This window comes from Rattus norvegicus, chromosome 8 (genome assembly GCF_021556685.1).
Source record: "Rattus norvegicus strain SHRSP/BbbUtx chromosome 8, alternate assembly SHRSP_T2T, whole genome shotgun sequence".
NCBI classification, from domain to species: Eukaryota; Metazoa; Chordata; class Mammalia; order Rodentia; family Muridae; genus Rattus; species Rattus norvegicus.
In genome coordinates this window covers 22,381,469-22,408,151 of record NC_141541.1, presented here as the reverse complement: position 1 = coordinate 22,408,151, position 26,683 = coordinate 22,381,469, and the positions used below count along the sequence as shown (strand labels likewise).

Genomic DNA, 26,683 nt, shown 5'->3' with positions numbered 1-26,683 from the left:
TGGGGGACTCAGTTATTCTGGGTGTTGGAGCAGGTGTTGCCATAGATGTTATGGCCTTTCTTGTGATCTTCTCTTCCTGGGAGTGTTAGATCAACTGGGAGCTGGGGTTCCTCTGTGTGCTGTTTTTCTCTCTCTCTCTTGTTTGTGCATCTACCTAGCCTTATGTACATATATCCATCCATTCATCACTTATGCATTTGTCTATTCATCTACCATTCAATCATCAACTTATTTACTATCCTGCCCATCCACTAATATCTACCTACCTATTCACATACCCATTAATTCATATACTTACCTTAAAACTCAACTACCCATTTGTAAATTCATCCTACCATTCATCATGCTCATTTCATGTTTTACCCTTCTTTTCTTCTGTCCACTTCTTAAATTATGAGTTGATGCTTCATCTATCCATTCTTCTTTCTACTTATCTTTGTAGCAATATCATTAGTGTCTTCCAATTTATTTGTTCTCGATTATCAGCCTTTCTCCAGCCAACCACTTTCATTACCTGAGTTAATTTCACTCAAGGGTTTTTTAGCACTACCATCAACCATTTTGATTTTAATTTCATTTGTGTATTATCTACCTACAATGTTTTTTATCTACCTTGGACTATTGCTGCATTGGCATCTCTAACTACATGTGGATTTGTCCATCCCTGAAATTTCTTTCTACAGATCCTGACACAGCCCCTACTCTGCTCACTTCTTCATCAACATTTGTGCAAACAGAATCCACCACAGGTACTAACAGACCTATTTATATATTTATATGATCCCTTATCTCTTACCTCCAACACCTAACATCTATATGAGATCTACACATAGGTTTATGAAGACCTTGGTGCCATAGCCATCATAACAGACAAAAATATTACAGTAGCAATTCAGTCAATTGCCGAGCCTCATACAACCACAAGAATTTCAAGATAACCAGACCATTTACAGTACAGTGAGGAAATAGATGTGGGCCTGCAGCTCACATGGTAAGGAGAATAAAGCTTTTTAAAACATATTTCAACATAATGTGAATCCCTCATTATGAGTAGGAGTGATCCAGATAACTAAAACATAATGTTTTGCTGGAAATTATCCCAACAATGGGGGGGCTTATTGACCTAGCAAAGCATAATATATTGTGAGAATTGACTGAAATTTGGCTCTCACAGAGCATAAATACATAGATACAGAGATTCTGTATGGCAATCCCATAGATACAGAGCATAATACAGCCTTGCATTTGTAGTCAAAACTCCATAAATACTTGTGGTAGATCCAGATTGATGAATAATTAACCCCAAAAAGTCGTAAGAAACCAGACTGAAAAGGGCTTTGAAAGACAAATCAATACACTCAACCCAGACTCTGAATCTACACAAAATCTGTGAATTGTAGAAGTGATGGCATAGTCTCAGTAATGTTTTCTTACCAGCACACTCCTCTAAAGTTCAGCATAGAAAATACCCTTTAGACAGTACATCTCATGTGTCTTGTAGGGTGATAGATAGCTTGGATAATTTAAAATATGATTATGATAAGGAAGTATACCCAAAGTATGTTAGGAATATTCAGATATGTGAATGGGTATGACATGAAGGTGAAATATTAATGGTGTAACTTGGGGGAGTACATCGTTAGGTGATGAGACACAGGATGGGATTTCAGTGTGGTCCCACAGAAATCCTTAATAATACATCTTCTTATCTCTTTTAGTTGTGGGGCACCATTTGAAGACTGTAACAGTCAGCTTAACTATTTCCAATCTTCCATATTCAGCACATATGAACAATGACTCAGCTGTGTTCAACTCCACTGAGACTGTTCTGAAGCACCTGGTGAGACCCTCATTCCAGTGGCTTCTGTTTGGCAATCCCATTTACTCACTCTATCCAAATTTTATTTCCCTTATTTTCCTCCTCAGCTTGAACCCTTGCTCCGTAATATGTCTTTCAACTCCAGTTGCAGACTGGATTCTCTGAGGTGAGTCCACTTCCTGTCCATTTTCCAAAAATCTATTAATGTAACCCTATGCTTGTTCCTTCCCCATTCTGGTTCTTATTTCTAAAGTCTATAATCCTCTCATTTTAGGCCTAAGAAAAATGGAACAGCTACTGCTGTGGAAGCTATCTGCACCTACTTTCATGATCCTGCAAACCCTGGGATTGACACCCAGAGACTGTACACAGAGCTGAGTCATTTTACATATGGAATCACTCAGCTAGGCAACTATACACTGGACAATGAAAGTCTACAGGTCAATGGTGAGTATGGTCTATGGCATATCCCCATGGGATCTTTTAATTTTCTATATCTAGCAATAGTTTTGATAGTAATGTCTAGACCAGTTGACTCAATGTTTTTAGTACCTTGCTTCAAGAATTCAAGAAGACCCACCTAGTAACCTGGTTAGGAGGTAGGGATATAAGGCCATATTTTGTACAAAGTCATCAAATATAGGAATATAAATGCGTTTGCTAAGCTTCCTTTCTATGTCTTGTTGAATATAGTAATATATCCCAGTGTCCATGAAACCCACCAAGTGTTTACTTATACTTGGTTTTTGCACCCTAAATAACCAGATATACAATCTTGCTTGCAGATATATCCAAACAATTGCCAGTTTGCTTGATGATTCTAGGTCCTGTCAATTGTCAAGACATTTTAACAATAATATGCCATGCACTGGGCAAGAAGATATTATGTATCTACATTATTCCAAAGTTTATAAAAGCAAAGCACAGAGTTGAAAAAGGACTTACATGTTCTTATACTGAGTTTCCACTGCTCTAAATATTGGCATGAAGCTCTTCATTTTTTCTATATTAGTTAATTTATCTATTTATTTTATATTCCAATCACAGCTTCCCCTCTTTCCTCTCCTCCCACTCCCTCCCTCTTACCTCACTTTTGTCATTATACCTTTTCACTTTCATCTCAGAAAATTAAGGTCTCCCATGGATATCAACTCCATACTGCTTCTTTTATCTAATCTATTTTACTTGCAGTGATTTGTGTAAAATTTTCATCCTCTTTTTATTTTATATTAAGCATTTGCATAAATCATACATTATACCTAATGCAAAGAAAAAGTAATTTTTGTCTGTACTAACTGCATTGGGGGAAACATTTTCATTTTTTTACTTTTTTCTATACTGTATACCTCAAATTAAAATGGAATACTACACATAATAAAGACTCAATAAGTGCCTTCTGAAAGAATATGTAATGGTAGAAGAGAAGGGAAATTATGACATATATCGATATGTATTATTTTGGAAGTGAGTTATGAAAATTATGTTTTATAACTACCTGTCAGGAGCATGTTAAAGATATGGGAAGAGATAGGTATAGTTGAAATACCAGAAAAGTCTTCTGGATAACTTAAGTCAGGTCTTATAACATGAACAAATGTTCAGTATATATAGAAGGATCGTGTGATACTATATAGATCAAAGTAGCCTCTATCCCTTCCATTGATTCCCCCTTCCTCTTATATGTCCTTTATTTTCTAGGCTATAGTGAAACTCATCCAGAAGAATCTCCTACAAGTATGTATCAATTTATCCCAACCTGAGTCCATACTTTTCTTCCCATTTCTAAAGGAAAATTGTCCCAAACACAAGTCAATCTTTTCATGGAGGTCAAAGTCTCAAGGGAAGCTACTAGTCTCTTGAAACCGAAGCTCTCATGTTAGATTTCTGCAATTTCTCAACTCTTCTTCCTTGGATAACTATATTTGTAAAGGTATACCCTACATAATTGTGGAGGTTAGTTTAGAGGGGAACTGTGTAATTTGTGTTTCCTAAAACAAAGTGCCAATATCAGAGGCTAAATTATCACGCTGTAAAATTTAAAGACTATTTAAATGTTTTGACTAAAAATGCCTACTCTCTCTTATTTTTTTTCTAATTTGTATTAGTTTCTTGAAAGTCTTATACACTGAATTTGTGTTACCATTGCATCACTGGACATGTCTTTCCAGGCTAGTCACTGTTGTAGTTCACAGAGTGAACAATTGAATAAGATTGGTGATTCTTCTTCCACCAGCAGGCATAACACTTTCCAGTCCTCTGAACACTGGCCAGAAGGGATAAATCTTTTGGCTGAGCACTAAATTTATTTCTGTATGTGCTATGACTCAAATGTGAGTCCTCTTAAGCAATACAGGTCTAATCAACAAGTTCTATAGAGTAACCAAAAGTGTTGTTAATGTCCAGTAATATTTGGGAGCATATGAAACATCATTTGCCAACAATCACAAAAAGAATCATCTACTACTGGAGCTGGGCTTTGATTTGCCATCATGTTGTGTCTTTTGGGGCATTTTTCATCCCAATATATAATTACTCCATTTAGATACTTTATATGTATATGAACATATTTTAGGAAGCTTCTATAATATGAAAGCTCCATCTGGCTTTTTTGGAATACTCTTAATGTTAAATATTCCTCCCTTTATGTTCCCTCTACCTAGTTACACTAACTCCTCTTCCGTTTAATACTTCCTTTTCAATTATTCCTTTTCAACCTTAAATATCATCATATTCTATCAAATAAAATATATAATATAAAAATTCAAAGCTAACATTCACAAATAATAGAAAAAATATGCTGTTCATCTATCTGGCTCCAAATTATTTCACTAAAAATTATTATTTCCAGCTCTATCCATTTACCTCCACATTTCTTAATTATATAAATTTTATTTAAACTTTTATGTAATTTATTTTTATCATATCTACTTCTCCTCCAATTTTGCTCAGATCCTCCCCAGTTTCCTACTCACCCAAATTCATGTTCCTCTCTCTTTCCTCTATATTTTCTTTCCCTTGAAATCACCCTCAAAATGTAAATCAAAACAAACAATAAGACAAATCAATTCAAAACAAAAGAGAATTAAACAAATATCTTATACCATAGTAAAAACAAATGAACAAAAAGGAATCTATTTTGTGTTGTCCAACTATTTTTAGGTATAAATGCTGCTCTGGCAGGAATCAGCATACACAGTGCACTCCACTGGAGAAAATTAATTTCCCCTTTCTAGCAGTTATCAGTTAAAGATAGTTTTTGCTTAGAAGTGGAACTTTATATCCACTTCCCCTTCTCAGTGCTATAATTTTTGTCTGGTTTGAACTTGTATAGTCCGGACAATTGAAGATGACTCCTAGGAAGTAGTGTCTTCCAGATATAATAGGACTGATACACATATAAACTCAGAGATTGTGATAATTGTATTATACTTACCAGATCAATAATATTGTACAAATGTACCATATATTATTATCTATCCATCAGCTGATAAGCATCAAAATGGTTTTAATTTTCTAGATATTGTGAATAGAGCAGCATGCTCCTCAAGAGTAGCATATAGTCTCCTTTAAATATATTCCTAAGAATACACTGATTCTTACAATAGATCTATTTTCAGTATTTGTAGGAAAATCCACACTTATTTCTTCAGTGGTTTCACTCCCACTAAAAGAGAATAATTGTTACCCTTGCATCATATCCAATGCCAGCTTTCATTATTTGTTTGTTTGTTTGTTTTGTTTTGTTTTGTTTTGGATCTTAGTCATTTTGATAGGGGTAAGATGAAAGCTTAATGAAGTTTTAATTTTTCCCCCTGATAATTGGGGAAAATATGTTTCTTCACCATTTATAGATAACTTTGTGAGAATTCTCTATTTAGAGTTGTGCCATAATTTTTAATGAACTTGATGATGGGTAAACAAGTGTGTGTGTGTGTGTGTGTGTGTGTGTGTGTGTGTGTGTGTGTGTGTGTTTATGTGCATGCTTCAATGGACAGATTATAGCATAGATATATGAATTGGTAGATGAAAGTATTGACTATATGGATAGTTATATAGATAAGAAAATAAGCACTGTATACATGGATACCTGAATGAATGGATTGGTATGTGAACTCACAATACATAAAGATAAAAAATGAATGCTGTGCAGGCAAGCAGACATAAGAAATATGTTTACATATACCTGAAAGTACAGAGGATAATAGGTTGTAGCTGATGTATAGATATATAGAGAGGTGTGTCACAAATGAAAGGACAGGAGGATGTACATATAAATGGATAAAGAAAAAAGAAATAGAGATGAAATGACAGATGGACAGTGATATGGTTTATAAATGAAAGGTTTATGAGTGAATGAATATAATAAAGAAGACAGAGACAGAGGAAACAAAGGAAATACAAAACTATGGATAGGACAATTGATGGATGGGTAGATGGATGGATAAATACAATGAAAGATATATAATTTAATTTATTCTCTCCTTTCTTCTGTCTCTCCAATTATCTTTGATTTGATTCTTCTTGAACTCTGTTGACTTTCCTTTCTATGTATACTTTCTTGCATTCATCTATTTATTCTTCCAGTTTTCTATGTTCTTAACCCAACTATGTTCTGTACTCATTCTTTATGGTGAGCACTAATCTCAATATTTGCATTAATTCCATTAATTTACTTGCTCACACTTTCACCTACACAATCACTCTTCAGTCTTGTTCTTAGTTCACCTATGAATGGTGTTTCTGCCTTTAACCAAAATTTTCTCTCACTATGGACAGTCTTTGTTGTATGTAGAAAAGGGAAGGCTTTCTGAAAAAAAAAATCCTCCCTTAACTGAATCTCTCAGAATGAGTACCCACAATCAAAGATAAGTGGAATATGAAATGTTCAGCCATGATAATCCTTTTCACAGCTCCTGAGCCAGCCACTACTCTGCAACCTTCTCCATCTACATCTTTGCATCCAGAACCTACCACAGGTATCTTGGGATCATACTGCCTGGTCACCTCTGATTAGAGCCCCTGTTTCACATTTCCACCATCTGACATTCAGATAGAGCTAGGAAACCAGGATGTGAAGATCCTAGTCTCAGGGCCATCTTCATATGCACAAAGATCAGACTAACAATTCAATCAGATACTTGCCTATATATAACCAATAGGCTTGTGAAACTAATAGACCACTACAATACAATGTTTGTGGCGGTGGTAACAGATATATAATATAATGGAGAAAGGGAAAGGCTTTCTTAGGAAAATTCCTCCTAAACTGATTCTCTTGGGATGAATAGGAGTGATGCAAATAAATGAGACATGATGTATTTCTGGAAGTAAAGATTTTAATATGAGGGCTCAGTGATCAGTAACAATATAGTGAATGAAAAAAATAGGGAGAAATTTTATTTAAATGAAACATAATGCTCAACTCCCGGTACAACCTTTATATGTCATTCTCAGCACTTAAAAGATCATAGTGGTAGATTCAGAATACAAGAGTAAATGAGACTGAAAGTCAGTAGAAGAGTACCTGAATACTGATTTAGTTTGTATTCTGCTGCTGTTATAAACCTAATCTAAAGCAACTTGTGAAAGTTGAATTTATTAGACATGTAACAGTCTGTACTTAAGGAAAACTAAGTAGGAACTCAGGGCTGAAACCTAGAGAGAGATCCAAAAGTATATCATGGGAGAAGATTGCTTACTACCTTGCTGGCAGGCTCATATTGGTTGTATTTATTGCATAATCCAAGCCTACATACCTAGGCATGGTGCTGCCTATAGTTGATTTGGTCTTCTACATCAAATAGCAACCAAGAAAATGCACCATAGATATGCCCACTGGCCAATCTGATGGAAGAAATTCTACAGTTCTTCTTCCCAAGTATGACTATTTGACAATCAATATTAGTCACAAGTACAAAATCTTTTAAGTTGTACTTGACACTGAAAGTACACATAGAACTATTGATAGTAATGAACCATAATCCATCCTATGAGAATTTTAATTCCAGAAGCCTCTCCTAGTGCTCCATATATAGAATATCTTTAGACAATAACTCTGCAGGAAAAATAATCTGGTCATAAGAAGATAAGACATAGGCTGCAGTAGAAAAGAGAATTATTGTGAAGAAGATTCAGAAAAGGGTGTCAGTGTGGTATGAAGTTAAGAAATTGTGGAGGTTCTGACCTGATTGGACACTCTAAAATGTGGTGTGAGTAGAAGAGAAAACAAGATGATAAAAAAAGGAGTTTACTCTGGTATCATATAAATTCTCATTTCTTCCTACATTTATTCTTCCCATAATTATAGAGCATCATCTCAAGATCCTTACAATCAACTTTACTATATCCAATCTTCCATATTCATCAAATATGAGCAATGGCTCAGCTATGTTCAGCTCAACTGAGAGCATTGTGCAGCAACTGGTGAGAACGTTGTCCCAGGAGCCTAGGGGATACAAATCTCATATTACCATTTATCCAAAACCTGTTATCCTTCCCCTCTTCCTTCCTTCTCCATAGCTTGGTCACTTGTTCCAAAATGACTCCTTCAACTCAAGTTGCAGACTGGATTCCCTTAGGTGAGTTCATTTTCTGTCCATTTGCTAGAATTTCCAGTGATTATTGTTACCATTTTCATTCCTTTTACTCCCTTCTAGTTCTAATCTACATTATAACATTTCTAAAGTCTCTAGACCTTCTCTTCCTAGGTCTAAGAAGAATGGAACAGCCACCGGTGTGGATGTCATCTGTACCTACCACCGTGATCCTGCACATCCTGAGATGGATATCCAAGGGCTGTACTTAGAGATGAACAATCTAACTTATGGAATCACTCAGCTCGGCAACTACTCATTGGAAAAGAATAGTCTATATATCAATGGTGAGTAAGCTCTGTGGTTTGCTACAAGATATCCTCAGGCATTCTTTTTTAATTTTTTTATTGAATATTTTACTTAATTTCAAATGTTATCCCCTTTCCCAACTTCCCCTTTGGAATTGTCTAATTTCTTCCCCATTCTCCCAGCCTCTATGCAAGTGTTCCCCCAACCCTCAACCACTCCCTCCCATCTCTCCACCCTGGCATTCCACTAAATGGGGAAATTGACACTTAAGTGCTTCTCCTCTCATTGATGCCCAATAAGGCCATCCTCATCTACATACGTGGCTAGAGCCATGTGTAGTCTTTGGTTGGTAGTTTGGGAGCTCTGGGGGGGTCTCCTAGGTTGATTGGTGTTCTCCCTATGGGATTGAATTCCTTAAGCTCCTTCAGTCTTTTTTCTAACTCCCCCATAGGGGGCCCCGTTTTCAGTCCAATGGTTGGTCGAGAGCATCTGACTCTGTATTTCTCATGCTGTGTCAAAGCTTCTCAGAAAACAGCTATATTAGGTTCCTGTTAGCATGCACTTCTTGGCATCCAAAATATTGTTTGGGTTTGGTGACAGTATATGGGATGGATCCCCAGTTGGGGCCATCTCTCGATGACCTTTCCCTCAGTCCATCACACTTAGTCTCTGTATTTCCGCCTGTGAATATTTTGTTCTCCCTTTTAAGGGGGACTGAAGCATCCATACTTTGGTATTCCAACTCCTTGAGCTTTATGCAGTCTGTGGATTGTATCTTGGGTATTCCAAGCTTTTGGGCTAATACCTACTTAACAGTGAGTGCATACCATGTGTGTTCTTTTGTGACTGGGTTACCTCACTCAGGATGTTGTTTTCTAGTTCCATCCATTTGCCTAAGAATTTCATGAAGTCATTGTTTTTAATAGTTGAATAGTACTACATTGTATAAATGTATGACATTTTCTGCATCCATTCCTCTGTTGAAGGATATCTTGGTTCTTTCCAGCTTCTTGATATTATAAATAAGGCTGCTATGAACATAGTGGAGCATGTGTCCTAGTGATATTTTGGAGTATCCTTTGGGTATATAAACAGAAGTAGTAGAGCTAGATCCTCATGTAGTACTATGTCCAATTCTCTGAGGAACTTCCAGACTGATTTACAGAGTGGTTGCAATTATATTCATATACTTTCTTATACATGTAAATTTCCCTGAACTTTAGATTCAATAGTACAAATGTCCTCTTTATGCCTGATTACTCAACATTAAGTTATTCTCAACACAATGAATCTGCATTATTTTGGTCTGAACTATCTCTTAGTACAAAGAATATCTTAAAGCATTTTGATACAAAGAAAATCTTATTTGATCAAGGCTGAAAATGGGAGTTTGATTCCATGTCTTATATTCCACTGAGCTTAGGAAAGCTTGGTTTTGGGTTTTTTTTTCTTCTTGTTTTTGTTTTTGTGACAACGAAGTTTTCTACAGTGTTTATGACCTTCCCAATAATAGGTATTTGGGGGAGGTTTAAATACAGTACCTGAATTAAAACAAGGCTAAGATCATTCTGCCAGTTGTTGGTTATCCATAATGGTCATGTTATAACTGCACTAGTAAGCATACCTTACCTGTCCACTTGGTATAGGAATACACACAGTCTAATGCCAATAATTAATTGGTAAAATAATTAATTAGGTTTTTTCCCCTAGTAGCCTCCAGTGAATGGGTTTCCAGTTTAGTTTCAGATTTCTCTGTGTCCTCTAATCCAAAGTGTTTGGTTTCTTATCTTTTTTTTTTTATTACTCTCATTATAACAATAAGAACTAAAGACACAGAAATGTGAGTTTCCAACAAGTTTATTTCTAATTTGAGATTTGATGATTTGAGTTTTCATCTGGTCACTATGCTTTGGAAATCACAAGATAAATATAGGGTTTTATCCCTCATAAAGTACATGACTTATATGCTTGATTATGTTGTTTACTCGATAGCACCAAACATGTAAGCCAAACATTAAGCTTGGCACTGAGGAAAATAAGTTAAATATGCATTTTGTCCCAGTGTAAACTATAGTGAGGTCCATACTTGTTTTAGCATTTTATTATTCAAATGGAAATGGACTAACAACATACAGAAAGTACTCAATAAACATCAATTAGATGAGTAGATAGAGGAAGAGTAGAAGGGAAGATGATAGGGTAAGTGTATATGCAAAATGGAGAGTGAAGCATAACAATATATCTCAGAAGTGCATCTTTTTAAGAAGGGGCTGTAGAGGTGGTAAGAAAATATTGGATCTGGCTGAAATGGCAATAAATTCTCCACAATGACATTTATGTCAGATCATAGAACAGGATTAGATGCTGAATAATATGAATAAACAAGCATCCAAATTTGTCCCACATGTACCAAGGCAAGGTGTGTGACACCGTGCTGCTCCCTCCCCTTATGAGTGCCTTTTGTGTTATAGGTTATAATGACCACAGTACAGAAGAACTTTATACAGGTATGTATCAATTTGTCCTATGTAGGTGCTAGTCTATACATTTCTCTTCATTTCTAAAAGAAACTTAACCTAAGTATAAGCCAATTTCTTGAGTGGAGGAAGAAATAATAGTGGAAAATGTGCTTTCCTTGGCCTCTTCTTGGAATTTCAGGCCATCTGTTAAGATTCCTGATTTTTCTTCACTCTTACTAGTTGAAGAAAGATGTTTATAGAAGCTTAGTCTATAAAATTATGGGGCTGAGTTCAGGTAAAAACAGTAGTTTATGTCTACTAATACAGATGATTGTCCCCTAGTAGGAGTTTCATTATCAAGCTGAAAATTCTGCTGTCTACTTAAGTGGTTTTGGTAAAAAAAAAAATTACATTCTCTTTTTCAGTTGTCCATTTCTCTATCTGTATTATTATTATTATTATCTACTCATTCATCCTCAAATGCTATATTTCCATCTATCTATCCATCTATCCACAAAACTACTTGTCCATCCTCCTATCCATGTTGTTCACGTTCATGTATTACTTTGATTCCCTCTGTTTTTCCTTCTATTGTTTATCTCTTTTAATCCATTTTCACTTCCTGCATCCATCTACCAATATTTATATCCATTTGCCTATTTATCTTTTATTAACTGATTCTTTGTTTTCTTTCTCTATCTACCAACACATGGATATATCTACCTGACTAGTTATCCAGCTGGAAAAATAACCACCCATCTATACACTGTCACTTTGTCCATCTATCTACAAATCTGTTTTCTATCTGTATGTGTACTTAAAATTATTTCTTTCTGTCTTTTCTTCATCTCTATATCTGTCCACCCATCAGCCATTCACTTATCGATCATCTTATCCCCTCATCTATGTACCTACTCATATTACTCATATATTTTATATATATACATATATATATATATATATCCCCTAACGCATATGCCTAACCATTTATCTATAAATCTGTCAGTCTATCTATCCATCAACCTACATACAATGTCCAGATGTCCAGTTATCTTCTTAGTATTTGTGCCCTTCAAATTTCCTTATTCTCTATCACCATTCATCCACTCACACACCCATCCATCCATCCATCTATCCATATATCCACCCACCTGTCTTCTCCATTCATCCATCTCACAGACACACACACACACACACACACACACACACACACAGACAGACACACACACACACACACATCATATGTGTGTACCCATATTCCCATCTATCATCATGTTCATATATTTACCTATTCTTCGGATTTTATCTCCCTTTCATCACTCTTTATTTTTATTCATGAATTTGTTTGGATTATCCATTTGTCTATCATCCTTCTACTCATTCATTTATCTCTTCTACATTTTTTCACTTGCAATTTATCTGGTGCATTTGCTTATCCTTTTATTCACAGACTTGTTCCCCATTAGTTCAGTCAATCACTCTTCCTTTATTCTTATGTATTATCCACCCAGAAATGGTTTTCATGACTGGAGCACTGATGGAAGGTTTTTCAATTATGTGAGGTCTCTATCCATCTTAATGATAATCTTTCCTCAGCTGCAGAGTCACCTACCACCATCCTGCCTTCTCCATCAACATTTGTGCAGGGAGAACCCACAATGGGTATGTTAGAGCTCTTTTTCATATGCTAGATGAGATTTTTATTCCACATCTTCACTATTTATTTTCCAGAAGACAGCGAAAAGCTAGGATATGAAAATCCTAGGGTCAAGTCCACTATTATAATAACAAAAGTAAATCTGGCAATTCAATCAGAGGACTCCCTTCGTGCAACCACCAGACTCTGAGTTAACAGTTACAATACAGTGAGGAATTTTAGTGGGAGAAGAGTCGAATAGCAAAATATAAAGAGGGAATGCCTTTTTGGAGAAAGTTCCACTTGAATTGATTCTATCAAAGTGAGTAGGAGTGAACCAGATAAATAAGTCATGAAGTTTTTGCTTGGAGTACTCTATCACTGAAGGATCAATGGCCTACAGTGACAAAATGTGTTGATAGAATCAAGAAATGGAAACAAGAAAGCTGAGCTCCCACTGTAGCTGTCTCATTCAGGACTCAGAGGGACATGCTGGTGGTTGTGGAATGGATAAATAACTAATGATTAAAAAGATCATTAGAAAATTGATTTTAAAAAAGTTTGAATGAAAAAAAAGAAGATTCATCTTAGGACTGGAGAGATTGCTCAGTGGTTAAAGTGCATCCAATACAAACATAAAGAAGAGAGTTAACATCCCAACATGGCATGGTAGTCTGTCTGTAATCCCAGAATTTGGAAAGACAAGAAAGAGCACCTTGTGAAAGCCAACAAGCTAGTTTTGTCAATAGTGTAAACTCTAGTTTCAATAAGATACCCTGCCGTAATATATAAAGTTGAGAGAAATCAAGAAAGATATTTGGTGTCAATCCCTCGCCCCCATATCTGCACACATGTATATACATATACATATATATGCATATACATATATACATATATACATTTGAATGTTTAAAACAAAACCACAGTAAAATAAACTTGAATTTGATATTGCAAGTTCAAAACAGTCATGACTAATCTGAGAGTCCAAGCAGTCTTAGTAAGATTTATATTCTATAAAAGTTTTTCTACTTGTATGCATAGATAGCATCCTTTAGACAAAACATCCAATAAGTATCTTAAGGTGTTAACATTGGAAAGAGAAGATAATTCTTAGATGCAATGGTGAAACAGAGAGAACACATGTGAAGAACATTCAGAAAAGATACTTGGTGTGACATGGAGATGAGGAACTGTTAGGTTCTTCCCTGGATGAGTACATTGTAAATGATCATGTTATGGGAAGGAAGGTGACTTGATGACTACAGGAGTTCAGAATAATCCCAGGCAAACTATATGCTGTGGTTATTTTCTTCCCATAGCCATGGGATATTTGAAGACCTTCACACTCAATTTCACCATCTCCAACCTCCCATACTCAGCAGACATGAATACTGGCTCAGCTACATTCAATTCCACTGAGAGGATCCTGCAGTATCTGGTAAGAGCTCATATTGATAACTCCCAGTTTGATAAGACCTATTCCCTCTTCTACTACCTCTTCCCTTCCATTTTCTTCTCAGATTAGACCCTTGGTCCAGAATGAATCCCTCTATTCAGATTGCAGACTGGCTTCCCTCAGGTAATTTGAGTTTTTGTCCATTTCCCAGTAATTATCATCCTTTATTGTGACTCTTTTGGTTGATCTTCCTTCTTTGGAAGATTTATCTGTGTTAGGATCTCTCCAAAATGTCTATATATTCCTTTCTCTTCAGGCCTAAGAAGAATGGAACAGCCACTGGGGTGAATGCTATCTGTTCCTACCACCTTAGCCCTGAACATCCTGAGCTTGACACTCAGGAGTTGTTTACAAAGCTGACTCAGCTCACCCAAGGAGTCACCCAGCTTGGCAGCTACATGTTGGACCAGCACAGTCTCTATGTCAATGGTTAGTGTGGTCTGTGATTTGCTGTGGAGTATCTCTAAGCATCCTTTAATTTTCTTCTATACCTGCCAAAGTTACTGGTGGGGTCTGTCTAATCTTATTGTATCCAGATCCTTAGTATTTTTCCAAAGAAATGAAAGGCACATACAAATAATTAAGTAGCAATTAGGTAGCAGGAGCTTTAATTCAAAAGCAAAGCAAAATATTCATACCAGATAAACTGCAAGAAAGTGGTAAACTGAAGTTAGATTTGTTTAAAAACCTTGAGTCACTGTTTCAAGGCTCTTTTCTGCAGGTCCTTGATAAAGATGAATTGTTTGCTAGGTGTGAGTGGCAACTGGCTTCCTGTTTTGACTTATATGTAGGTCGTATAAACCTTTGCTCACTGTGGCTGTACTTTCTAATGGTGCATTTTATTTTAATCATATTCATGTACATTCATTTATAGGCATAAGGTGGTAAATAGAGCATTGTCTTTAAAAGTACACTCATGAGGGCTGGGGATTTAGCTCAGTGGTTAGAGCGCTTACCTAGGAAGCGCAAGGCCCTGGGTTTGGTCCCCAGCTCCGAAAAAAAAAAAAAAAGAACCAAAAAAAATTAAAAAAAAAAAAAGTACACTCATGCATCTAAAACCAGTTTGGGCTGGATTGGTACACCACCTCTCAATATGTTTGTCCACAAATGGTAATTAACAGGCGGGGGCTAATAAACTAGTAAGAAACTGTGATGGTAGAGTAACTTATTGCTTCATCTGGAAAGGAACATGTTTGTAACTTGATACCTATATGGTCCCAGGTTGCTAAGCTATTCTCACAATACCTCACCAATACCTCTCTCCTCCATATCTTCCAGGTTACCCTCACCAGACTGCAGAAATTACCCCTAGTGGTGAGTAACCCAATACCAAACCTCCCTCCACTACATTCAGGGGAAAATACAACATTCTCTGCCTGTATTACCAAATATTTAGAAGAGAAGGAACTAGAAACTTAAGCCAGGGTATTGCTGTAATAAAAGCAAGCTGTGAATCACATGCACATCATAGGAATGATGAGAGAAATCACCAATAAATGCCAATTGTGTAGATAGAGATTATTTTATGCACTTTTAGTTCTTAATATTTGGAAAGATGAGACAGGAAGATTTCTTGAACCAATGGGTTTGAGGTTATCTTGAAAAACAGCAACATGTGCTATTACAATATGTTGTTTCCATGGGTGGATAGAAAGTAAGTGTGTAATTCAAATGCTTTATATAAGAATGGAAGACCTCTTCCTTAAGGACTAAGAAAACCATCATCAACAGTGATTGGATGTCCTGAACCTGCATTGCAATGAATATTTCATGACCATATTCTACTTCCTTATCTCTATAAAACAAAGTTTTCCCATACGTTTGTTGTAAAATAACGGTCTCTATTTTATGGACTAAAAGCCACCCTTGACAGTTACTGGTTTTCCTGAACCTCCATTTGCAATTAATATTTCATGACCTTATTCTATTCCTTCTCTCTTTAAAACAATGTTAGCTTAAGTGCTGATTGTAGAATAATACCCCTCCCTAAACTAATGTCATGGATTTTAAAGTTGATTGTTCTTTTGCTTTTACCCTTCTCTCTTGTAGAGATATAAGTGAAAAATAAAACTGCATGGAGCTAAAATTATCACAGTGGTTGTTTAGTATATGCACAGCTTGTGAAATGACTTACCACAATCAAGTGGGTTAGCACACACATTCCTGACAATAGTCAATAAAAGGGAGAGACAGAGACAGGAATGACAGGAAGAACCTTTAAATTCCCACTCTCACATCTGAGCCGAGTAACTAATATTTATACTCCCAGTATTCAAGAGCATGAAGCAGGAAGATTGTCAGTATAAAAACAGCTTGGACTATATAGTGTGTTCCAGGAAAACCTAGAAGATAGTGTGAAACTTTGTCTCAATGAAACCAAACCAAACATCTGCTATCAAAATGTTTAAGCATATATTGATAAGAAAGAGGAAAGAGAAAATGGGAAAGAGGAGGGAGATAAGAAAGTAAGAATTAATATGATTATACCTATTTATGCATGTATGGAAATGCCTGACTGAAACCATTTTCTTTGTACAGTTTACATATGCTAAAAATCAATTATACATACATACTAACTATAGTTAGTCCCTATAAAACAAATAATCCTCAGAACTATCTATCTCCCTTGTTATCATTTCTTTATAGTAAAAATAATAGTCTTGTAAAGTCATTTCCCCTTTCTGAAGTTTACAATTAGATGCCATTATCTGCAGTCACCCAAAGTGTAACAATGTCAGAGTTTCTTGTGCACATATAGCTGGAACTGAAGCCTAGTATTAACCTTTCCCCATCTTCTTCCATGCCCAAACCTCTAGTCATCCCTTGTATATTCTCAAGTTCTACTAAATCACATCTAATATACAACTATTTGTGAGAAATATCCTTACATTGGCACAAATGAGAAATCATTCTCATTCGGTGTCATTGTCCATTCATCAATTGATGAACACTTTAATGGAGAAACCTCTAATCTTGCAGTCCCCCACATGCACACATACATAGACACTGATATTTGTTGTCTTTGTTTCATTTTTTCCTAATCAGAATTGTTTTTGAAGTTATATGTAAGCATTTTACAAAATAATTATTTCACTTATAAGTGAGATCATATGGTATGTGTATTTCTCTCTAATTTATTTCACATGATAAAATATCCTCCAAGTTGATTCATGATAAACTTTAATTCAAGATCCAAGGTCTGAGACTCATGCTTTTTGGCAAAACTATCATACACTCTTCCACATGGAATTCCTTTATGTTAATAGATCTTACTTGGACAGCAATGTGTGGTAGGAGCTCAAAGGAATAGTGTAGCAAGAAGGGATTCCTCATAGAGAATCTCATATGGTAGAATTGTACTTAGTACTGTGACAAGACCTTGAATAAGATAGGTGTGTATACTTTCATCACGATCCATTGTGTTGGGCTCCTGAAGAATAAATTGGAGTTTTCTTGGCAAAGAAGGTAGAAGGGCATTCCACGAAATAGAACCTAGATAAGCAAATGAGAAATGCCTGAGTAATATGAACCTTTGTAAAAATTTTCCCTACTTTGGTGTAATGTTGTATTTGTGAACTCTCTCTATTCTTAGCATACATGCCTATTTTAGGTTCATTCTCATATCAGGCAGAAATTTTCTAGCCAACTCTAGTCCTGTACAAAAAACTAAGGATCTTTTCTTCCTCTGTTAATATAGGCTATGTACCGCTGAATGTAACCATACAGGGCAAGTACCAGATAAACTTCTGCATCATTAACTGGAACCTTAACAACACAGATCCAACATCTTCAGAATATATCATGCTAGAGAGGGACATCGAAGATAAGGTGAAATCACTTTCTAATCTCCCATCTTTTCCTTCCCTGAGTACCCCTATTATTAATCCATCTGACTACCAAGTAATCATTTCAACTTTTTGACTTTGCTGATGTGTTCTCCACTTCTCTCATGTTTTCAGTGGTGCAGTGTAGGTGTGTGGACTGTTTACCAGGCACACAAACTGAGGCTCACATAGGAGCACCAGTAGTGCTGCTGAGATAGCACAGAGGGTAAAATGCTTGATGGGCAAATCTACTGTCTTAAGTTGGATCCCTAGCACACATCTAAGAATGGGAGTAAAGAAGACCATAAAGTTGTACTCTGACCTCCAGAGGTACACCAGAGTATGACTAAACCCCCATCATACACACAAAATAATAACTTTTTTTATAAAAACAAAGATTTTAAAGGGATCTTATGTTAACTTTCTGTGTTGTGAAAAATGCCTGAAATAAACAGCTTACCAAAGGAAGATTTAGTTTCAACTGATTGATGAAGAGATATCTGTCTGGGCTCAGATATCTTTATTACCTGGGTCTCAAGGGAGGCATGGAACATGAGGCACAAGATACGACAATGGCTGGAGTGTGTGTAATGCTCTTGTGTGAAGAATCTGGGACAAGATCCTATCTTTCAACAGCACACTCCCAGTGACTTATTTCCTTCAAGCAGACACCTTCCTTTAGTTTCTGCTACTTCCTAATATTTCATTTAACTATAGCTCCCTCAGTGGATCAGTCAATAAAAGGTCCAATCTTTACTATCTAATCCCTTCCTATAGCCTGCACATTGCTGCAGTAGAGATTAGGTCTTCAACACGTGCGTCTCCACCAAAGGACCTTTAAGATACAATCCATACCAGCTATGTGTTATCTGGAGAGAGACAGTAGGTTGAGCCAGAGTAAGCATTTGAACAATGTCCCCACACTCATACATATCCCATTGTTCATGGTGATCTCTTAACCCCATGGTACTTCTCTCTTACAAATCCTCTTTACCCTTCCTTCTAGGTCACCACACTCTACACAGGTAGCCAGCTAAAAGAAGTATTCCTGTCTTGCCTGGTCACCAACATGACGTAAGTTCTAAAGGTTGGAAACTGACTCCTTAAATTTAACAATAATACAATAGATTTGGTGCAGAATTCAAAGTAAACATGATAACTATATTCCAGACCAGCCTCTGAATTGAATACTGTCACACATGATCATTTCTCTCATAGGTCTCTAGGAGTTGGGGACAGGGTAACTTAACAGAATCTGAGCCTCAGATAAATAAATTTTCTAAGGACTACCAACACGAGATTTGAATCCTGGTCTTAGGGAAGGAACAAAGATGTCTGTGCTTGAGAAGTGGGTCAACAAACAAGATATGCAATGCTTCCAAAGCTCAGTATCTCTGGTATTCTTTTATTTGTAGATGTGTGATATATGTGACTGGTGTATTCACAAGTGTGCAGATGCAGAAGCATGGGCAAATGCCAGCAAAGGATATCAGATATTATGCTATGAAACTCTCCACCTTCTTCCCTTGAGACAGGGCATCTCACAGAACCTGAAGTCAGGCTTGCTGCCAGGAAGACTCAGAAATCTTCCTGTATGACCTGCAAATGCTGGTGTTATCAGACTGTGCACAGCATACTCAGACTTTTTATGTGATCTGAACTTAGGTTCTTATGCTTATGTCACAAGTTTTGTTATCCAGTGAGTTGTCTTTAAAATCTCACCTCTGAAATTTAACATAAGAATAATTACAAAAACACATTCCATCTGAGTGATGAAAGCCGCTCTTTAAGGATCCTTATACATAAAGTGGTTTCTTTTTTTGTTTCGTTTTTGTTTTTGTTTTTTGGGTTTTTTTTTTTTTTTGGATGATAATTTTTTAAGTACAAAAAAACTTAGCGTCCATTTAACCCAGTTACTTGCCTTTTCTAGTTTGGCAATGCAAGCCGCAGACTTAGGACCCAGGATGTTGCTTCCTCAGTAGTGGCAGATCTCATCATATCTGTCATTATAATTGGTCCTAATAGCTTCCACCAGCTTATCTAGCGCACCCCTGTCTTTCGAGTTAACCTGTGTGATGGCAACAGTGGTTCATGTCTTCCTGTGAACCAGGTGCCCCAGCCTGGCCTTTCCCTTGATGAAGCAGTAGGGCACCCCCATCTTTCGACACAGGGCAAACAGGAAACCCACCAGCTTAACCGGGTCAGCATCACGGGCAATCACCACCAGCTGAGCCTTCTTGTTCTCCACTAAGGTGGTGACTGTATTGACCCCTGCTCGGAGGACAGGTGGTCTCTCAGTTGAGAAGTCCCCTTTGCCAGCAGCTTTCTTCTCAGCATGGGCCAGGAACCTTTGCTTCTTCTCTTGCTTGGTCCCTGCCTGTAATGGTGGGCAAGCTTAAGCAGCTGTTTGCCTGTCCAGGGCCTGAGTGAATTGGCAGGGGTTATATTGAGCTGCTTATAGAGGATGGTTCTTTGCCTCTGCAGCCTGATGTAGTGAGGCCATTTGATGAAGCATGTGAAATCTCTTTTGGACTGGATGTACTGCCAAATGCTGAAGTTCTTGGGCCTTTTCTCAAATGAAGGATTGACCAACTTTTTGGCTTCCTGTTTCTTGACAATGGCGGGGACTGGGACCACCTCTTTCCCCTTGGCCTTCTTTCCCTTGGGCATCCTGCTCAGCTGGAGGAGAGAGGACATATGAAGTATTTAAGATATATTATTATTACTATTTTTATTGTTTCAGCTGATTTCCTAGAAAACATATTTCCTAGTAAAACAGTATCTAGAGTGTCTGAATATTCTAGATAACCCCAATCCCTATTCATACACCCTTGAGTCTTTAAAAGTAGCAGCTTGAAGTACTGCAGCATTCATTGCTATCTGAATTCTTGTGGTCTCTGTTTCTAGGTCTGGCTCCACAGTGGTCACTATTGAGGCATTGTTCTCCTCTTATCTGGATCCGAACCTTGTAAAGCAAATCTTCTTGAATAAGACACTGAATGCTTCCTCCTACTGGCTGGGTGCCACCTACCAGTTGACAGATCTGCATGTGATAGGTACAAATGGTGGTGCTAGTTTCAAAGGGAAAGCAATAGGGTCAATTAGTTGAAAGCAAAGGGTGGTTGAGTATTACTGAAATAACAAGTAAGAAGGAGGCTTTCTGGAGGCTTATGTTAATGGTTCCTGCTTGTGCTTCATCTAAAGGAAGGAAGAAGGGAATATGAAGCAAATACACCTAAGCAATTTATTTTATTTAGTATATAAACTTTGTGTATATGTGATATACAAAGTGTGGATGGAGAAGTTGGTATCAGGTATCTTTCTATATTGTGCTCCACCTTAGTTGCTGAGACTTTTTTCTGGAGCTCACAATTCAAGCATACCAGCTAGCCAGTAAGATCCAAGAATTCTACTATGTCCTTCTCCCCAGTGCTAGGATTACATGTACCTGCTGCACCTACCTTATATAATATAATATAACATTTTTATTGTTTTGAAAACTTCATTTATGCATATAAGATATTTTAATCATATTCACCCCTATTCCAACCCAACTCCTTATATATTCACCCTCATTTTCTACCTTCCCACTGTAATAACTTCTTTTTTTTTTGAATAACCCACTGAAACCAACTTGTGATGCTCATGGATGTGGAGGCACCCATATGGTGGATCATACTCTTACCAAAATAAGAGGGAAGGACCTCTCCCTCCATTTACTTTCAGTCTCCTCAACTAGGAATGGAGGCTTCTGAGGCCTTCTCCTATCCATGCTTGGATGTTTATTGGATTGGTCTTATACATGTCTTGTGAAGACAACCACAGCTTATGTCAGTTCTTAAGTTCAGCAGTACTATTATGCCTAGAAGACACTATTTTGTTCCAGTCCTTGCTGACCTCTTGCACTTAGTCTTTCCACCTCCTTCTTTCATAATGGTCCCAAGCCTTTCAAGGGCAATGTGTGTGTGATTGAACAATCCACAGAAATGGATTCTCTGCACTTTGATCAGTTGTGAATTTCATTAAGTATTGTTATTGTCTACTTTGCAAAAACCACTTCTCTAGTGAGATCTAAACTAGTTTTAAGCTACAGGTAGTGAGATATGAATTTAAAAAGCAGTATGGTACCACATATGCTTAGAAGAATAATAGCAGTAGGACATTGCTCCCAGATTTTTATGTGGATGTTAGGGATTCAAACTGAGGTCTTCATGCTTACACAGTGAGAACATACTCCCTGAGCCATCTCCTTAGAGCATATACATAAACTAACATGAGTTGCCTGCCTCCTTGAGTGTCCATATGAATAATGAAGGGCTAAGTGATTGCTGACAAGTAATTAATATGGAAGTTTTACATCTCCCCCCCCCCTCTCTCTAGACATGAAGACATCCATCCTTCTGCCAACAGAAATACCAACAACCAGCTCCAATGCTCAGCATTTCAACCTGAATTTCACCATCACCAACCTACCCTATTCCCAAGACATAGCCCAGCCAGGCACCACCAAACACCAGCAAAGCAAAAGAAGTATTGAATATGCGGTGAGAATGGTGTAGTTTGTCCACTTCAATCCCAGACAGAAACTGACTATGAACACTGGGTCAGTAGGCAATTTGTTTTAATGTAAGAGTCCCTAAAGACACATTTTTATTCCCAGTTTTAAAATTAGAAGAACACATAGAGACTCAATAGCTAACAAAGGGTGCTACAGCTACGTCATACCTGGAACAAGATATCCAATGCTTGTGTTTTCATTTCTCAATGAAATCATAGATTGGGAAGTAAACTAGGTAGCTGTCAAATTTCTTTCTCAATGGACCAGGAGCATATGACCTAGGAAACATTGTCCTGTTTTTCAGCTCAATCAGCTTTTCAGAAACAGCACCATCAAGAGTTACTTTTCTGACTGTCAAGTTTTAGCCTTCAGGTAAGTGCCTCAAATGACCCTGAGGACTTCTTGGCTTCAACCTCACTATGCAGCAAAATATGACCTAGAATTACTGGTTCCCTTACCTCCACCTCTGGTGTAGAGTTCTGGGATTAGAATTGTGCAATCAAATCTGGGAAATTACTAATGTACAGAATCTTTTTACAGTAAAAAAAGAAAGTGCAGCCTGGGGGAACAGTCATGGGACAACATTTCTCTCTGCTGGCCTTGACAAGGATAGAAGCCACAATATGGTTCAAAAGGAGATGGCTCAGTAGATAAAATGCTTCCCTTGCAAGCTTAGAGACCTGTATAACCAATATAACAGACTCATGAATCTGTTATCCAGGAGCTGGGCTGGGGGAGAGAAATTAAAGTGATTCATTATTTTTTAATAATTTCTTGGTTTCTATTTTAGGAAATCAATCCAAGGGATATTGAAACTGTTGCCTAAAATCTAAACCAGGAAGTACAATTAGCTTACACATTATGAAGCCTACCAGATAGTATGGTAGTTGGTAGATGGGTCAAAAAAAAATCAAGAGTGTAGAATTAACATATATATTATATATATATTAAAATTATCAATATTCAAACAAGCTATATTTTACTTGACTAACCTGGATTTAAACATAAAATAGATAAGAGAAATGAATAGTATAGTAAATAGTAAAATAGATAATAGAAAAGAACCACCACATGGAACCAGGCATGGAGGCATGTCTGAAATCTCTGTACTCTTTTCTCCAGCAGAACTAGGGTTCCAATTTGTTGGCTTAGGCTCATTAATAAAACAACTTTTTAAAGAACTAAAACGGGAACCTGAGAAGTAGTTTATTAGACTGTGAGAGAAAAACGAAGAGTATAAGCAAGGTGAAAATCCTGAGACCTGCCAGGAGGAGGAGGAAGAGGAAAAGAAAAATCTATGCGTTTGAGTCATTATGCCTTTACAGGTCTTCAAACAGTGTAGAAAGTGTATGTGCCACAACTTTAAGGGAAGTCTTCAGAGAAAGAGTAAGAAGGCTAAGACTGACAGGAAAAGCATGCTTAGGAATTTGCCTGGCATTTAAAGATTACAAAGAAAGAGAAAGGCAGTTTTTAAAATTACAACTAAGAAAATGAATCTATAAGCAGTTTCATCAAAACAGGAACTTCTGTTGAGTAGAAATACATTACTTCATTGAAAGGATAATTATTCCTATCTCCATGGCATTTCTTCAGATCCTACCTAGATGACTGACAGTCCAGATTGGATGAACTCTTAAACAAGCAGATGGTGTTGTATGATGTTCTTATCCTTAAGGCAGAACAGAATGCCATGGCTTTACCAAGCTCAAGAATTCAGAATTCGTTCTTTTATCCAAAGAGTAGTAAATTTGCCATAAAGGACTTCAGCAAAACCATAATACTGCCACCTTTTTTTTTAAATAAATTTTTGTATTTGTTTGTTTTATTTTGATTTTTCAAGTCAATGTTTCTTATGTAGCCCTGGCCATCCAGCAACTCACTCTGTAGACCAGGTTATCTTGGAACTCACAGAGCTCTGCCTAACTCAGTCTGCTGAATGCTGAGATTAAAGGCATGTGTCACCACTGCCTGTCTATAAATTTTACCTTTTTAAGGAGCTCTAGCACTTACAAATGCTTTTCTAGTGTTAGCAAGGAAATCAGGTTGTAGACTCCAAGGCTGATTATGTGGGTGGAGTCTATCTTCAGTGGCCTCCACATCTGTTACTGAATTTCTTAAGTATGAAAGATCGGGATGGCAGAAAGGTGAGGTGGGAGTGAATGGGTGGGTAGAGGAGCACCCTCATAGAAGGAAAGGGGAGGAGGGATGGGATGAAGGTTTTTTCCAGAGGGCGAACCAGGAAGGGAAGGGAGACAACATTTGAAGTGTAAACAAATAGAATAACCAAATAAAAGAAAGAAAGGAAGAAAGAAAGGACTTTTTTTAAAAAAGTGTAGAAGACTGAGGCAGGAGGGTCAGAGGTTCAAGACCAACCTGGCCTACTCTGTGATCCCTTATTTCAAATAAACAAACTATCATTTGTCCCAAAGTTTTCTTTCCTCATTGGATTAGAATAAAGTACATTCAAAATCTGAGATTCTCTTGGTCTATAAGATTTCTGATAAAAGTGTAGATAAATTCACTTGCCACTAAGAATGATACATAAGTTCAATCTTCAAGATTCTTGTGGTAGAAAGAAAAGAACTACTTTCTATAAGTTGTCCTCCTACCTCCATATAAACAGTGTAGTATATTTGATCACACATACACATGTGCATGTATGTGCATGCAAATAAACATAATACAAATATTTTTCAAAAAGTTCTCAGAATCTTACTTGAAGAGATATTCTGAAGCCCATGATACTGTAAATCTGCAGGAACATCTGGTCAATGGCAGCTAATCATGATCTAAATAGTTCTCGACCCTTATTTTGTATTAGTGTCATTCTGTAAACATGTGATTAGCATTCAAATATACATCTGAAACTACCTAAGTATCTAAGTTCATAGATATAGTTTTCCTCATGTCCTGTGTTTTTCTGTTATCAAATTATATGCTGTATTTTTTTTTTACAAATTTCAGCCTGTGAAAAGGGAAGAAAAATGACCTACAACAGTTTTATTTTGTCTTCTGAGATAGAGTTTCATATAGCACAAGCTGGTCTCAAACTCACTATGTAATTGAAGATAATCTTGAATCCTCCTGACTATACCTTCCAAATGCAGGAATTACAGGACTAAATAACCAGGCCTAGTAAGATTGGTTAAGGAACATCTGGTCAATGGCAGCTAATCATGATCTAAATAGTTCTCGACCCTTAGACCCTTACTGCGTATCAGTGTCATTCTGTGAGCTTTTGAAAGTAAAATGTTAATATGCAGGGTCTGATAAACATTTGTATTTAATTTATTTGGATTGAAATCCAAGTGTGGTTACAATTTTTTATTGTATAGTTTACAAATTTACATTTCAAATGTTATCTCCTTTCCAGGTTAGCCTCTCTCCCATTCCCCCCACCCCGCTTCTATGAGGATGCCCACACTCCCACCCACCCACTCCCACCTCAACTCCCAGGCATCCCCATATACTGGGGAAATCTATCCTTCTCAGGAACAAGGGCTTCTGCTCCTAATTGATGCCAGACAATGCCATCCTCTGCTACATATACAGATGGGGCCATGGGTCCCCCACATATGTACACTTTGGTTGGTGGTTTATTCCCTGGAAGCTCTGGTAGAGTCTGGTTGATTGATATTTTTGTTCTTCCTATGGAGTTGCAAATCCCTCCAGGTCCTCCAGCCCTTTCTCTAATTCCTCTATTGGGGTCCCCATGTTCAGTCTGATGGTTAGCTGCAAGCATCCTCATTTGTATCCATACAGCTCTGGCAGAGCCTCTCAGATGATGTCCATATCAGGCTCCTGTAAGCAAGCACATCTTGGCATCAGCAATAGTGACTGGGTTTGGTGGCTGCATATGGGATGGATCCCCAGGTGGGCCAGTCTCTAGATGGCCTTTCCTTTGGTCTCAGCTCCACTCACTGTGTCTGAATTTCCTCCCACGGGTATTTTGTTCTGCCTTTTAAGAAGGACAGATGCTTCCACGTTTTGTTCTTCCCTCTTCTTGAGATCCATATGGTCTGTGAATTGTATCTTGGGTATTCCAAGTTTTTGGGCTAATGTTCACTTCTCAGTGAGTGCATACCATGT

General features: G+C 37.1%; 1 protein-coding gene across 1 annotated transcript in view; it reads left to right on the top strand.

Moving 5' to 3' along the window:
- The window catches only part of Muc16 (mucin 16, cell surface associated), a 203,053-nt gene that overhangs the window by 161,846 nt on the left and 14,524 nt on the right, over positions 1-26,683 (top strand). Inside the window, 20 exon segments of the mRNA NM_001428753.1 lie at positions 684-749; positions 1,719-1,840; positions 1,927-1,985; positions 2,094-2,266; positions 3,518-3,553; positions 6,730-6,795; positions 8,127-8,242; positions 8,339-8,397; positions 8,527-8,699; positions 11,133-11,168; positions 12,717-12,782; positions 14,076-14,194; positions 14,277-14,335; positions 14,469-14,641; positions 15,491-15,526; positions 17,910-18,040; positions 19,043-19,110; positions 20,944-21,092; positions 22,417-22,580; positions 22,899-22,966. Coding sequence (NP_001415682.1) covers positions 684-749; positions 1,719-1,840; positions 1,927-1,985; positions 2,094-2,266; positions 3,518-3,553; positions 6,730-6,795; positions 8,127-8,242; positions 8,339-8,397; positions 8,527-8,699; positions 11,133-11,168; positions 12,717-12,782; positions 14,076-14,194; positions 14,277-14,335; positions 14,469-14,641; positions 15,491-15,526; positions 17,910-18,040; positions 19,043-19,110; positions 20,944-21,092; positions 22,417-22,580; positions 22,899-22,966 — 1,939 coding nt within the window.